The 15,448-nt window shown below is 40.6% G+C and overlaps 2 protein-coding genes across 4 annotated transcripts in view; one reads left to right on the top strand and one right to left on the bottom strand.

The window, feature by feature from the left end:
- Positions 1–1,759, top strand: part of PITPNM3 (PITPNM family member 3) — a 34,047-nt gene extending 32,288 nt beyond the window's left edge. For all 3 annotated transcript variants that reach the window (XM_041425366.1, XM_041425364.1, XM_041425365.1), the window contains 2 exons: positions 362–490; positions 876–1,759. In XM_041425366.1, coding sequence (XP_041281300.1) covers positions 362–490; positions 876–1,184 — 438 coding nt within the window. In that variant the 3' untranslated portion in view covers positions 1,185–1,759. The remainder of the gene's footprint in view (positions 1–361; positions 491–875) is intronic.
- A 7,656-nt stretch (positions 1,760–9,415) lies between these two features.
- On the bottom strand, positions 9,416–15,210 carry PIMREG (PICALM interacting mitotic regulator). Its single transcript, XM_041425395.1, has 5 exons — positions 15,187–15,210; positions 13,903–14,228; positions 12,766–13,094; positions 11,930–12,025; positions 9,416–9,873 (listed from the first exon to the last, which is right to left on the bottom strand). Exons 2-5 carry the CDS (start codon positions 14,191–14,193, stop codon positions 9,747–9,749), a joined length of 843 nt encoding a protein of 280 aa, XP_041281329.1. The 5' UTR covers positions 14,194–14,228; positions 15,187–15,210; the 3' UTR covers positions 9,416–9,746.
- Positions 15,211–15,448: the final 238 nt, after the last annotated feature.

The following is a 15,448-nucleotide window of genomic DNA, read 5'->3' as shown; positions in this document are numbered from 1 at the left end:
GCCTTAAAACCTCTTTTCAGGGAATGCAATTCAGTAGAGATCTCCCTTCCTTCTGAACATCACAAAGTCTTTTTGCCATTCCTCACTTCTTTTCTCGCTTTTTAAAGAGCAAGGAAAGCTGATAAAACATCGAAAGGGACCTCCAGTCATGACAAGTCAGTAAATGAACTGCTTGTTCTTTCCTGTGCACTTAGCTGTAGTTCTTGCTCACAGGCAGGTAGATCAATGTAGCTTTCTGTGGTTTACAGATTGAAATTGTTAACAGGGAACTCATATGCTGCTTTACTGTAAATCAAGCACCAGCCATGTAGTTGCATGATGTTCAATAGTGTGTTCACTTTGGAAGTAATGTTTGTTTCAGTGCCACATCAAAATCTGTGCCGCATACGGTTCCATGAAGGATATTTCTGTGTACAGTGTCTTGGCTCTGTCACCATCCCAGATCTACATAGTTGGACGATCCACAAAGAAATACCAGGCACAGTGCCAAGTAAGTAACTTTTGCTATTCAGTCAGGAAGTCCTAGGGAAGAAAAGGCAATGCATGCAAGTAAATGCATGTGCAAACTCACAAATACACAAAGCAGCAACAGTAATTCAGAGAAAGGCAGCTGGGGTTACAAATGAGGCATTTTCTGGAAGGGTGAATAGTAAAGAGAATCAAGTGGTTGCGGGTTTTATCTACAAGTGCGTGCATTGCATATTTCTGAATGATAAAATTATATGGGTCTCGTGAAAAGAAAATTGAGGGTAGAGGGATATTAGTATTTTGTAGGTGTCTAACTGGGATGCCAGTGATCAAAACTTAATACCTCATAGCCCACACAGGTCAAGGCAGCAGTAATTTGTCACTCCCTTCTTTTCTCCCTATTTCAGTTCCTCAGTGAAGGTTATGCAGCCCACTTGGCCTCGCTGGAGTTCAGCCTCCATTCACGACCCAAAAAGAACAACTCTCGGATGATCTTGAGGAAAGGCAGCTTTGGCCTCCACTCACAGCCTGAGTTTTTGCGCAAGAGAAATCACCTCCGCAGGACTATGTCTGTGCAGCAGCCCGACCCACCTTCTCTAAACCCCAAGCCAGAGCGTGCTCAGAGCCAGCCTGAATCCGACAAAGATCATGACAGGCATTTGCCTTCCATTGCTTGGGTTCGAGGTGGAGTTCACAAATTTGAATCTATTCCCTAGGAGGATTGGGACTGTAGATCTTGGATGCACCCCATCAAACTTTTAGGCATGCCTGAAAGGTAGTATTTAGGCAGCTCTAAATTAAGAGAAGTGGACAGGAATATGTACCTTGGAGTCTTCCCTGTTCTGAAATCTGCCTTCGTACACCAACTGGGGCACTTCCAGTCTCTTCCTCTTACCATGTTTATTGGGGAAGTTTAAAACAATCTAAAACTATCACAAGTTTATCATCATAGCAACAGGTTATTTTTGGGAACAGATAAAATGTGTGCAATAAGAGGAAAAGATATTGATTTTACTCAGAAGGATTGTGGTATCAGCTAATTAGCTGCACCCAACACAGCATCAAGGGTAGGTCCTGTAGGTTACTGAGGAGGTTTACACTTTAAACATTAAGTAGTCTGTTTCCACTTCACTTTTCAATGAAAGTGATAAAGGGAGGCAGCAGTGGGAGCTACAGTAACGGGTGGTTAGGACTTCTACAACAAGATATGCTTCCTGGGTGCCTTAAACCCCAGGTTTCCTTTCAGCCTACAGTGCTGGTCAGCAGACTCCAACATGGGCACTCATGTTTGTGTGAGGCGCTGGGGAAGAAAAGGCAATGCATGCAAGTAAATGCATGTGCAAACTCACAAATACACAAAGCAGCAACAGTAATTCAGAGAAAGGCAGCTGGGGTTACAAATGAGGCATTTTCTGGAAGGGTGAATAGTAAAGAGAATCAAGTGGTTGCGGGTTTTATCTACAAGTGCGTGCATTGCATATTTCTGAATGATAAAATTATATGGGTCTCGTGAAAAGAAAATTGAGGGTAGAGGGATATTAGTATTTTGTAGGTGTCTAACTGGGATGCCAGTGATCAAAACTTAATACCTCATAGCCCACACAGGTCAAGGCAGCAGTAATTTGTCACTCCCTTCTTTTCTCCCTATTTCAGTTCCTCAGTGAAGGTTATGCAGCCCACTTGGCCTCGCTGGAGTTCAGCCTCCATTCACGACCCAAAAAGAACAACTCTCGGATGATCTTGAGGAAAGGCAGCTTTGGCCTCCACTCACAGCCTGAGTTTTTGCGCAAGAGAAATCACCTCCGCAGGACTATGTCTGTGCAGCAGCCCGACCCACCTTCTCTAAACCCCAAGCCAGAGCGTGCTCAGAGCCAGCCTGAATCCGACAAAGATCATGACAGGCATTTGCCTTCCATTGCTTGGGTTCGAGGTGGAGTTCACAAATTTGAATCTATTCCCTAGGAGGATTGGGACTGTAGATCTTGGATGCACCCCATCAAACTTTTAGGCATGCCTGAAAGGTAGTATTTAGGCAGCTCTAAATTAAGAGAAGTGGACAGGAATATGTACCTTGGAGTCTTCCCTGTTCTGAAATCTGCCTTCGTACACCAACTGGGGCACTTCCAGTCTCTTCCTCTTACCATGTTTATTGGGGAAGTTTAAAACAATCTAAAACTATCACAAGTTTATCATCATAGCAACAGGTTATTTTTGGGAACAGATAAAATGTGTGCAATAAGAGGAAAAGATATTGATTTTACTCAGAAGGATTGTGGTATCAGCTAATTAGCTGCACCCAACACAGCATCAAGGGTAGGTCCTGTAGGTTACTGAGGAGGTTTACACTTTAAACATTAAGTAGTCTGTTTCCACTTCACTTTTCAATGAAAGTGATAAAGGGAGGCAGCAGTGGGAGCTACAATAATGGGTGGTTAGGACTTCTACAACAAGATGCTTCCTGGGTGCCTTAAACCCAAGGTTTCCTTTCAGCCTACAGTGTTGGTCAGCAGACTCCAACATGGGCACTCATGTTTGTGTGAGGCGCTGGACAAATAAATGCAAGAACTTCACTTGTGAACCAAACATAAAAACTTGGTGTTAGAATAAATGTGTCAGCCACAGTTTGAACACAGTTAGTGTTGTTGTAACCAAAGTAGTGTGCAACTGTACAAAGATCACATTGTTTGTGGAACTTGATGACTGTGCAAAAATGTGTGGACTGCTCCAAAGAAGATGGCTCTGATGATCTCAGTCCCAGAGTCAGATCCTAAGAGGGCAAGCTGAAAGGAGCTATTTTACTAAGGGATCTGCAACCTTCAGAGCAACTGCTTTTTAAATTATTCGAATTAGAATATTTACACTGGAGGGAAAAAAGAATTAATTAAGTAAATTGATAACTTGTTTACCTTCTCATGTTTCACAGCAACTGCTGCATTAAGACAATCTGTAGCATTCAGAATTATAGCATTTGAGCTTCAAAGAGTGGACATGCAGAAATACAGGTGCCACACAGACATTTCTCTACTGATTTAAATTTCTCTCTGATCTCTCAATGGACTTACTAGAAGTAAAATGTGTGATGTTTTCCCTAAGTAGTAATATTTCTAGAGCATTATAGTTACTTTAACATAGTAGCAGTTTGCAGATTCTTCATGCAGATACTTCCATGGAAATTCATCAAGAGAATTTTAATGACTGAACTGATGCATGTTTTAAAACCTGCAATGAAGTTACAAGCGCACATAAAACTCCCTTTTGTTTAGAGTTAAAAACATACTGTTGACACTGAGAAAGCTTGAAATCAAAAGAACTTTCCTTTTTCAGGTTTGTTGTTTGTTTTTTTTATTTCAGGGAATTGGGGTGGAGAGGGTGTTATACCTCTCCATCCCACTTTCAGGTTTTGCTAGGCCAGACAGAGTCTCTCACCAAGTTGGTTAATGATTTTGAAAGTTAACACATAAAACAATAAATGCAATGGAAAACTTTTAAGACAGTGCAGAAGTAAAGTAAGTCTGTACTTTGTGTTAACCATGAAGTTTCAGTGGGCTTTTGGAAGGGCGTAGAAGTGTAGATTTGCCTTAAGAGGCAGCAAAATAGCTTGTAAGTGGAGATGTTTGATTTATATTTTCGGACATTACTTGGCAAGGTAGTCAGCTACCTATTTGAAACTTCCTGAAATATCTCTGGCACATCAGTAGTAGGTTGTTCTGGTTTTTGGGGTTTTCTAATGCTTCCTTTAAGGGAAGGGATAATCTCTGCTGAAGATTAAGGAAAGATGTAAAACGTCTGGTAGCAAACACTCTTTGGGAGCAGGTAAATACGTTACAAGGGGCTAGGATTTTGTGCTCTGTTGCTACAAAAGCTAAATGAAAAATAGCTTGCAAACTACATTGAAACACTTAACATTTACAAATGCTTTCCCAGTAGTATCATAGTTCTTGAATCCATGAAGTTGGAGGTATTATTCCATGTTCTGTCTCAGCCCACTGCATGGATTAATTCTAGTCACATAGTCCATTTCTTCTGTGCTTTGCACCATGATGAGGTTGCACAGGTACACCAGCCTCCATCTCCTTCTAGTGAATTTACTGTTAGCACGCTCCTGCTTGTTAATTTTAATAGGCATGGGAATCCTTGTGAGAGAGGAACTTGCTAGGAAAATTTTAAGTTTGATGAGGGGGTCTAAAATACTGACTGATCAAAAAGTTCTTTTTAGTCATTGGATGTCGTTCAGCATGTCTCCTGACTGTAATCACTATTCCTGTTCAAAGCTACTGTTGTTTTAGCCATCTACCTCTATCACCCAAGAGACTTGAAAACCTATTTTTTGTTTTCATTTGCTGTGGTAGAAAGGTCTACTTCCTTTCAAAAGAGGGATCTGTGTGTAATTGTGTGGCTGTACTGAAGGAAATAGTGTCTGAGTACAAGGTTAGAAAAATCTCCTAGCTTATAAAGGGCTGTCTTTTACTCTTGGAGACATAAAGTCATTTTACAGGGTTCCATGTCATGAAGACTCTGATTTTGTGGATCCCTGTTAATAGCTGGGTCACCTTTACAGTAGTCACTGTGCTGGCTTCCCTTAAGAATATTAGGAGCTAATAGGAGTAAAACAAGCGTGTACGTGTGTATGATTTAGTGTGGTAACAATTTCAAAGTTTCTACACGTGGTATTAAAATCAAGCTGAAAATATTTTCCCTAACTTTGTTTTCTTACAATGTATGAGAGCTTATATGGCATTTGCATAATTCCAGCACTGCTGGTTGCTCATGGCTAGAATGGTTTATCTTGTGATCTCACACCCCAGCTGTGCACTTTGGCAGAATAGTGACACAGGCTTTTTAGTTACACACTTTTTCCACATGAAACTGCATCCAGTCATTCACAGGCATTCGGCTTGCAATTGGATTTCAGTTCTACTTGTGTTTTCATGAAGGATCAGTCCGCTAGGAAGCCATTCGCTGAGGGTAAGTTTGATCCTGCAGTCATCTTATTCTTGATTGCAAGTCCTCATTGCTGCAGTTTCTGTGCAGTCAGCACTTACTTAAACTGTATGGACTATGAAAGTGTTTTATGGATATGGTACAGAAGGGAGAGGGACAGAGAAGTCAGGTGGGTGTGCCCACAGAACATACATTAGACTCATCATTTGTTTAGTGCCTCCAGTGTGTGACAGAAAAGCACATTCTTTTAACATGCTGAATGGAGGAAGCATAAATGAAATTGTAAAATGCAAAATTGTTAGTCCAGTGGGTGCTAAGGATACAGTACAAGTATGCCACAGTTGGAAGCATTTACTTCTTTGTCCTGTTGATATGGATCCATTTTAAATTACTGTAAAAAATGGCTGTGATTGATAGCAGTGGTAGAGTTATTTGAGATATTGTGAAAACACACCTTCACAACTGTGGTGTTTGGTTTTGTCTGTGTGTATGTGTGTCTAGCTACTGGAAGACAAGTTTTGGTTCTGCTTTCACAGCAGATTGGTAACCAATACACATTAAAAAAAAAAAAAAAAAACCAAAAAAAACCAAACCAACTCAAACACAGCAACAGTGGCTGTCTGTTCAATTTTGTTGTCTAGCTAGGTAGGTTTGGAACAAGGTATCATTGTATAGATTGCAGAACTGAATAGTGATGTTAATCCAAATCTGCTTATTTTGAATAACATTTTTATTTTCATACACTAGTGCTCTTGATATAGATTTTTGCTTGACCAAACTATTCCTGTTTAGTTTTGTGGCATGGTTCGTATCTATTCAGCATAAAATTCTGTTAGGTGTAAAAATGACAAAGTACTGGTAATTCTTACTCATTGGGGTTCATGAGAGCTGTCATTTTTATTTGTTTACATTAAACTAGTCTTAATTTATTCCGATTATTTCACTTTTTCCTCTAGTACCTAGGGAACTCACTTCCAAACAGCTAAAACTGGTTATGTAGAAGTGGAACTATCAGTAAACTAGAGGAAAAAAAAATTACACACCCTGGTCTATGCAGGACAATGACATTTTTTTCAGAATCCCCAGTATTCTGCAAAATAGTCTTTGTTTGCCCTTACTAGTGAACAAGTTGTCCTGTTTATACATTGCAGTTTTTCTTTAGCCAGGAGACTACTAATACATGTATTTAACAAAGCCTCAATACTTAGATCTATAGTATCATCACATCCTTCATGGAATAAATTTAGAAAGGGAATTTTTTTTCCCTTCTTTCTATACCATTTCTGTTTTAAATTTGCTAAAAGCTGTTTTTAATAAGCATTTAAAACAAAACCTGAAACCAGTAGGTATTTCGCATTTTAAAATTTGTAGGTCCAACAGTTGTTACAAGTAGGGTTTTCCCCAGTTTATTTTTCCCTCTTGCCATCTAGGCTGCAGAAAGGTGAGCACATCATCATAGGACTAGATGATTGGAGCATGGGTATCTTTTTAGTAACCTCATTGGCCTGATAATGGAGAGATGAGGATTATGCACCACAATTTCAAGATTTTTCTGATTAGAGACTGACGTGTGGCATCTGAACTCAAGATCTTGCATTGAATTGTTCATGTCAGGCATGCAGGGGAGAAAGTGGCACTTTCATCCTCATCTGGAGCTGGTACAGGGTAGAATTCCTACACACACAAAACCTTCCAGCCTATCTTCTCAGCTTCTCTAAGAGCAGTGATTCCTCATGTCTGGGTTCAAAGCTTAAGCAGAAATTGTGGGTTTGTCGAGGTAATTAAGACGTCCATTATGTTTAGTCACTCAAGGTAACTCTACGTTCTATAGATGAGCCTGAATTCAGACACACACACACATACCCCAATAAAAAATGGAAGTAATAACACATTCTTCTGCACTAAAATACCTGTTTTTCAGAAAAAAGGCCTGGAACAGCTAGAATCCTGTGCATGGACACTGGAATTGAAGTCCTTTGTTGGCTCTTTCACTCATTTTAGGTCAAGCCCAGACAGGGATTATTACAGTTTACACACTACTTGTATTAATCTCAATAAGCTATCCTTGAAACTGAATGGAATTTTGGGGGGTTGGGGAATATAAATTCCACAGTTCATTTGTCATTTGTATGGATGTATAGAACATAGGAGGGGGAAAAGAGAGAGGCGGGTTTACTGTGACATGCTGGGAGATGGTATACTAGAGATTGCAACACTGAAACATGATTTACAGATAGCAAGTTTGAAAAGTGGTGTTATTCCTGGATGACTGGTATACAGCCCAGAATGGCAGTCTTCTCACAGAACCCCAAGTCTTATGCATAACTTGTTTTTCTGTTTGTGGGGGTGAAAAGGGGCAGTCCCCTTACAACTGAATACACACAAGGAAACTTGAAAATGTAGGTGTTCTTTCAGTCCTTAGTTTTATTAAGTGCATACTTTTAAATATTGTCAGTGAGAAGGTTCTATCTGGTGACAAATGTTTATATTTCTTATGGCTGCCTTGTAAAGATTCAAAAATGTACAATAATGAATTTCTTAATATGAAATAAGGAGTAAGATTTCTACAACTGCTATAGATTTTGATGTGAGCTGGTTTTTAAAATCTTAAAACAGATTAGCCACTTAAATAAAACCTTCCTTGCCTTTAAACAAACAGTGTCACTGATTTTTCTTACCAGTAATTTGATAAATATTGAATCATGATTGTACATGTCCAAGTAGCTGGTGGAAACATTATAAATAGAGGCTGTTTGATCTGTCTGAAATAATACTTAAGATTGGAGGTCAACTTCTCAAAAACCTCCAACCCTCCTTCCTTTTCAAAAGTCCTAGAAGAAGGCATTTCACTAATGAGACAACATCTTTGTGAAAGCTTTATAGAAGTAGTTTCAGGACAAACAAAGAACAACTTGGAGATACTATACTGTATCCTTACAGTAGTATATACTATACTTATACTTCCATATAGAAAAGTTGTTTAAAATCCCACAAAACACACACAAACACTACATGAAGAAATAACACAAGCTAAAATTCTCAGTCATCTGAAAGTCCAGAAGTCTTCAGGCTGGAAGGGTTGCTTTCATATTTCCAGGCCTCATTAACAGTTTCGATGTTTTAAAATGGGTTCATTTGACAAGAAAAAAAATAATTGTGAGCAAGTTTAAAAATCAATACAAATACATAAATTATAATTGAATGCTTTTCATATTTATACCTAATACCATTAAAATGTTAGTAACACTGGAACTACTAGGTCACATGCACATTTTAAAAATTATCAAGTAGAGCAAAGTTTCCCAAATCAGTCTTTTGTTTAAAAGTTAATTTTAGAGTGAACTTATTGGAGAAGCCTGCACAAAGCTTACCATGGAAAACAGCCCTGCTGTTGAATTCTAAAAACCTGACAACTCCTTACTTTCACGTGAAAGACTAAACTTCATTATCCTGAATGACCTACCAAAAAAGGCTTGTCAAATGAATGTTAATTTTTTTAAAGCAATTAGAAGCAAAATACAGGTATCAAATGCTAAGTATACATAATCAAAATACTTCCACTGTGATATTAGCTAATAACAGTAGTTGCGAGAGGTTACATTAATTGTAGTAACAAATTTCCCTGTGTAAGTAAAAGATGTGCCACAAAAGCAATGTTTAACTCAACTGCCAAGATGCTGTCTAAAGCATCAGTAAGAAATGACAAAGTTTAATTTGTCTGGAGCCAGACTACCTAAGATAGGATTAGATGGCTAATCCTTAAGGCCATGAAGTAAGAGTCCTAAAATGGCTCTGTTCTTGTGGCATGAGTGACTCCACAGAATCCTGTTGCTTTGGAATGGCAGTTTTGCTTAGAACTCAAAGAAGCCACTACTGTTTTATTAACTTCCAGCTAACATGATGAATAACTTTAGTTTGCTAGTAACAAAGAAACTCCAGCAAGTTTGGTCTGTTATTTTGAAAGCCTATCTTTTTCACATGGAAAGTATTTGTGCTAAATCTTGTGGCTGCTGGATACCAATTTAAGCACTACTCTTACCTGGGATTACCCATCATAAGTCTGTCATAAGCCCTTGCTTTGGCCATTCTTACTGGCCAGTTCAGCATCATTTTCTAAGTACTCACTACCTCATGAAAGTCACTTTCAAGACAGTTCCCTCATCTCAGTGGAGGTAATACACTGTGGTTGGTACTACTTTGATTCTCTCTTTACTTGAAAAGAGGAAATAAGGGAATTCCTGAGCTGTTTCATACAAAGAAAAAAAAAGTGTAATGGCTCTCTCTTATATGTGCTCATAAACTTGGAAACATGAAAAAATAGTTACAGCCATCTCTGTCTAGGTACCAAGTGCTTGATGGAGTTTCTTTGCTTGCCTTCTGATAGCTTGAGATGGTTTCAGGGATCGATGTACAGACTTTGAGTTTTGTGCCATTAGATAGTAGTAGTTTGATCTTGCTTGTTGCCTGCGGAAAAACAACAGGACTACCATTAGCAGCATGAAGTCAGTAGAGTTAATGAACTGGTTGTCACACAAATTGCTGGAAAACAGATGGGAGAAAGGAAGAGGTCTGGTACAATTTCACTGTGCAACTGTTCTAAACACTAGCAAGAAAATATTTTGTTACCTTCAGTGAATGTAGATGGCAAGTACACAAATTAAGTACTGCAATAATTTAACTAGCAACAGTAGCATTTCTTGTGATATAATCTAATTCATTAAAATGCTCATTAGAACAATACTTTGAGTTGGAAACAATCATTTGAGATCAAGGTTTGCTTCATCATGAAAAATTTAAAAGGAAGCACTAACATTAAAACTCATCGCAATTGGATACCAGAACAGAAATTCTCATGCAAGACTAAAGGCACCTCCAAAAAAAGTTAATTTCACAATTATTCCAGTAAGCAACTAGGCAATAACAGAGCACATTTTATGCATCTGCACGTGCAGGAGTACCGGCCCAAATTGTGGAAGCAGTACAAATCACTGCTGAAACCATCAGTCCAGCATTTGAAACTGCTGTCATTTTTCTTGAAAATCACAAGTTACAACAAAGTGTCATGCACCTATCTTCGTTGCTAAAATAGGACACAGTATTCGGGATGTACTTTTCCCTCTAACAAAAAGAACACTTCCAACATAATGGGTGAAGATATTTATGTCACATCCACTTGGGTACAATTGCTGTGTTTAAAAATGCCACCAACATAGTCATGAGCTGCTGTTAATTGTGATAGCATAGACTCAACTGCTATGAAAATTTGAGGGATGGAAAAAAAAGGCTGTAAAATCAGATAGTTCAGGAAAATCGTTGGTTCTCTCATGCTTTGTGATCATTAGTAACCAGTGAGAACTGAACCTGAGTGACAAAAAGATTAGTACCAGTCATTTTTTGGTCTGGAGTGAGAAAAGCTGATGTTTGCATAGGAGGCTCACTGTGAACCCATAAGGACACACTAATCCACAAAGTAGAGGTGAAGTTTTACAACTGCACAATGATCTGCTGCAGCAGAGATGACCACAGTGAATATGAAGGAAGAACCCTGTGGTTCTATGTAATACTGCCTTAAAGCAGCATGAGATAATAAGCTTTTCTCTCTATAAACAGCAGGTTTTCTCCCCACAGATGCATGCAGGCATAGCCAAGGTAAGTGAACAACTACTTTACCTGGTTGCTACTATCTTCAGTTACGAATGAGAGAAACTGTCATATCACTAGCAGATGGGAGAATATTAGGGGTGAGATTTAGTGAACTTTCAGTGGATATGATAAAATTAACTTGATACAAGTTTTAACCTATAGTTATCTAGACATGGTCCCATTGGTACAAATTTTTGCAATTATCTGGGATGCTAAGCCCTTACATCTTTGTAGGTAAAGTACTTGATCCTTAACTCTCTCTAGAGAATTTGACATTTATTTACGTGCTCTAAGAGACGAAGTTTAGGGAATCACTCTGTGACAAGATTTCTGACCTTTAATTTTTACTTTCTTAATATGTTTAATTCAGAATGTCATAACCTTCACAAATACAGCAGTTTACCACCTTGTGGATTAACCAAGGTGTTTTATAAGAGGCTTCTTCATCTGGCTACCATGGACTGTTTGTTAACGTAATGCTACCTAATAAAAGTTTTTTTTTAATAGATGTGCAGACATCAGTGACTGTGCCAGTACACTGGAATTTTCCCACCTTCTCCCCCAGCCTGGATTGGCACCTCTTTTAAACAAGAGTCAGGGAGATACTGTTCTCACACAAGGTCAAATGTAGCCTCCTTCTGATAAAAATCTGACTTCCACAACAAGGCAACTGAAGACAAGTAGAGCATTTGGCATGTTTTAGAAGCTGAAAATCCAACTGCAGATTTAATCTTCCCGGGTATCTTTACAGATATTCTACATTACACTTGAAAAAGTTCTACAACTATTCCTAATCCTGAGTTACAGAGACTACTTGGCCAGCAATTAGCTATATTCAGGGGGCAGGTAAAGTTGATGGACACTTAGCAGTATTTACCTCTCCTCTTTCACAATGGCATCATCGAATGCTTGAGAGATACTCTTCAACTGGCAAATCCCTGAGGAGACCAGTTCCAAGTCACAGTCAAACTCTCTGCAAACAGAATGGTCATTGCTCCAGATCAAACAGGACAGGCTGACTAGGTGACAATACTCAGGCCTCCATCCCTGCAGTACCACCCTTGTACCTCTAGACTGTACCCAGAGAAGTTTAGGGTAGTGGCAATTACGCTCTTAATTCCATTGGCCAACTGCTTCGTGTCTCCATTCATCCCCCAAACAGCTATCTTCCAACTCAGACACAGGATTCAGGTTCACAAGGCTTGGATTCAACTTCTAGCTTTAACCTTGCTTGTGACCTTGACCAAAAGAAAAACCCACGTGCACGTGAAATATTAAGTATTTCCCTAGCTCACAACCCTTAATCTGATTTGTGTTTGTTCTTTGAGGCAGGAATCTCTGCACATTCTATAAAGAACTCAGCATAAGTAGAGCTATTCCTGGTATCTTTGGAATACAAATAGCAGCTTTGGAAAAGTTACAACTAAATCAGAGTGAGATACAGAGCAATTTCCTTTACCCAAAAGGCACCAGCAAAGAACTCGGGTATGTCTCTAAGAAAAAATTACTTTTTATGTTTTAGCTTTATGCATAGCTCAGTCCCTGTCTATACAGGGAGCTGGCACTACTTTCCTAACTATTCAAGCAGCACACACCTTCAGGAGAATAGGACAGAAAACTTTATACCTTGCCCTTCACTTTACCAGATACTCTCATCAGGGTAATAAACTAAAAATTAAAAAAAAAAAAAAAATACAAAAGAATGTGACTTACATCTTTCTGCTGGAAGGAGCAGATGAATAAGGGCTCTTCAGTGATGCTGCTCTTCTGGATCTCCGAAGAGAGACAGCATTTTTACCAAGCCAGGATGAGAAATCCCTCCATTCTCTATGTTCTGACACCCTTGTTGGCCCAAGCAAGGCCCTTTTGCTGGACCTTGGAGTTCCTTTGGAACTGGCTGCTGGAGTAATGTTCTTAGAGCAAGGTGTCCCAGGTGTAGCAGTTCTTTTTTTGGTAGAACTGGTCGCACAGCTTCTGCTGATGGATTCAGCTGGAAAGGTCACCATTGAGCATACTGGGCTTTGGCAAGACTTCTGTATTTTCTGAAAGAAGCATTAGACATGTTAGGCTAAATGAACTCAATTAGCCGTGAGATTAGGACCAGGAAGACCAGGAATATTTGGTCTGAATTACTAGCTTCCATTCTCATATCAGGTTTCAACTAACATGAATACATCTCAACCTCTGTACTCATTTGCATAGGGAGTCTCTTGCTTCCATAACCCTTGGCACTTGTCAAGGACTTCAGAGCAGGCATTAGGAACAAAGCTCTTGCTGCTCTTATGCTAGAAAAATTCAGGCTCCCCAACAAAGAACTCATGCATTTAAAAATCTGAGGTCTCTAATAAAGGGAAGTGCAAGCTTGAATCTTGTACCTTGTAGCAGGTTCTGTCAGTCTAAATTTAGATTAAGTATAATGGAGAACATGCTAGTACACAGTATGGCTACAGTAGAATAAATAAAAGAAAAAAATCCAAAGTGCTGCACATTTCTCAGTAACAATTCTTTGCAAATGATGGCATTCTCTACCCAATTTCCTCTGTGTAAAGGCTGCTCTGCCATATATGATTAAATACAGTAAGGGAAAAGTTATTATTTCATAACAAAATAAAATAAACTGTTTTCACCTTCCTCCATGTTCTGCCAGATCCATAATTTGCCTGTCTGTACTTTAGGAAAAGACATTAAATATTTTTAAAGTTAGTAACTATGAGACAAGTACTAAGGTGTGCAAGTGTGTGGGAATGGACTCTCTGGAATACAGCACTCAGTAGAGAATTCAGAAATCTTAGTAGTGGAGTTGAAGCAAAAACTAAACTCTACCTATGTTGTACTGCAAAGACAAAATACCTGGGACACTGCTCCAAAAGCATGTTTTGCTCTTCTTTTAATAGTGTGAAGAGTTTGGCACCTCTGCCTTGGGTCCAGACTTTCCCTAGTTGGGGTTTTATGAAAACTCAGATTGACTTGCTTTAATGGTACCCGTTTCCTTAAAGACATGCGAATGGTATTGAGAGAACTCAGAGAGGCTCTTCTCTTGAATTTGTCAGGCACTGGGCTCTCATTCTCATTGAGGTCAGCTAGGAGCCGGTGTTTCCTCCACGCCACTGTTGCTTTGACATTTTGGAGCACAGATGACATCTTGTTCCAGTTCTTGGTCAAGAACGTCTTTATTTCTAAAACAATGAAAATGAGAGCAAAGCTTAAGCAGAACAAGGTAAAAAGCAGAGTAAAACAAGAAAAATGGAAATTGTTACAGAATATATTTGGTTACACTTGCCTGAAACAAGAAAACCAGAGCTGAGAAGACTTTTAGTTGGACTCTTGAAGGAGAACAGCGTTGATTTTTACAGCTACTTAGGTTGGCACAAGTCCACAAAGAAGGCTTGTATTGCAATTCCACTGCAAAACTCTAGTTTGAGAGGTAGAATGCTCTATGAGTACGTTGTTTTTGTTTGTGTCTCAGATCAAGATCTGATATCCCAAATTTTTGCCTTCTTTTATCAAAACAACCTTCCACTGTGAGACAAGTTTATGCAGCTGCTATTGTCTCCTGCCAGTTATGATTACGGATACGTAAGTCCTGAAACAGACAGGATAATTACTGGCAAAAGACTTTGGTGGGAAGGGCTAAAACGCTAGTTATCTACATGACATGACAATTTAAACATATATACTTTCCATTCTTGATTTTCACTTGCTGACAAATACGATTGAAACGACCCGAGGGAGCCGCTGCTGCCCCGCGGTTACAATGATCTGTTTATTGGCCGGGTATCGCACAGGACAGCGCGGTGCGCTCTTTCTTCTGGAGGGGCCGGCGGTGTGGGGCGGCCCCGGCCGGGCCGCGGGACACCCGCAGGCCCGCGCCTCCTCCGAGCCGCTCTCGCCGCCGGAGCCCCGCTCTGCCGGCACTGGCCGCGCTCCCCGCCGGCAAGCGGCGGCAGATCCGGCGTGCCACCACATCGGGCTAACGGGACAGGGGGTGCTGGGCGGGCCCAGCCGGCGCCGTTATTGTGCCCACCGGGACAGTAGCGACAAGCGCGGAAAGTGCCGCCAAGGTCGGAGGAGACGGGCTCGGGCAAAGGGAGCAGCGACCGGGCCGCTCTGGCAGCTGCTCGGGGCAGTACTCACTCAGTGCGCCGGACGGAACCGGGACCCGGATCGGGACCGAGCTGCCGCCTCTCTGCGCAGCTCCTTTGTGCGCCGCCACCGCGTTTGAACGCCGCGCCGCCCCCTCCGAGCCGCCGGATTGGCGCCGCTGCCGCCGCCGCCCGCCGCAATTGGCTGGGCCCCGCGCGAGCGGCTGCCGTTGCTCGGCCCGCGCGCGGAGCAGCCGGCGCTGAGGGGGCGGCCCGCGCCGCGCTGAGGGGAATGCCCCGGGCCCAGCGGCACA

Source organism: Onychostruthus taczanowskii, unplaced genomic scaffold, assembly GCF_017590055.1.
Source record: "Onychostruthus taczanowskii isolate IOZ18803 unplaced genomic scaffold, ASM1759005v1 scaffold89, whole genome shotgun sequence".
Lineage (NCBI taxonomy): Eukaryota > Metazoa > Chordata > Aves > Passeriformes > Passeridae > Onychostruthus > Onychostruthus taczanowskii.
The sequence above is the reverse complement of the archived record's forward strand: the minus strand, read 5'-3'. Positions and strand labels throughout refer to the sequence as shown.

Excerpts from the sequence above, each read along its gene's own strand:
- PIMREG (XM_041425395.1), bottom strand. The coding sequence starts at position 14,193 with ATGTCATCTGTGCTCCAAAATGTCAAAGCAACAGTGGCGTGGAGGAAA. Across the intron at positions 13,095-13,902 it reads CTTTTGGAGCAGTGTCCCAG|AAAATACAGAAGTCTTGCCA; the intron begins GTATTTTGTCTT and ends TGCTTCTTTCAG. Across the intron at positions 12,026-12,765 it reads GCTCCTTCCAGCAGAAAGAT|AGAGTTTGACTGTGACTTGG; the intron begins GTAAGTCACATT and ends TTCTGTTTGCAG.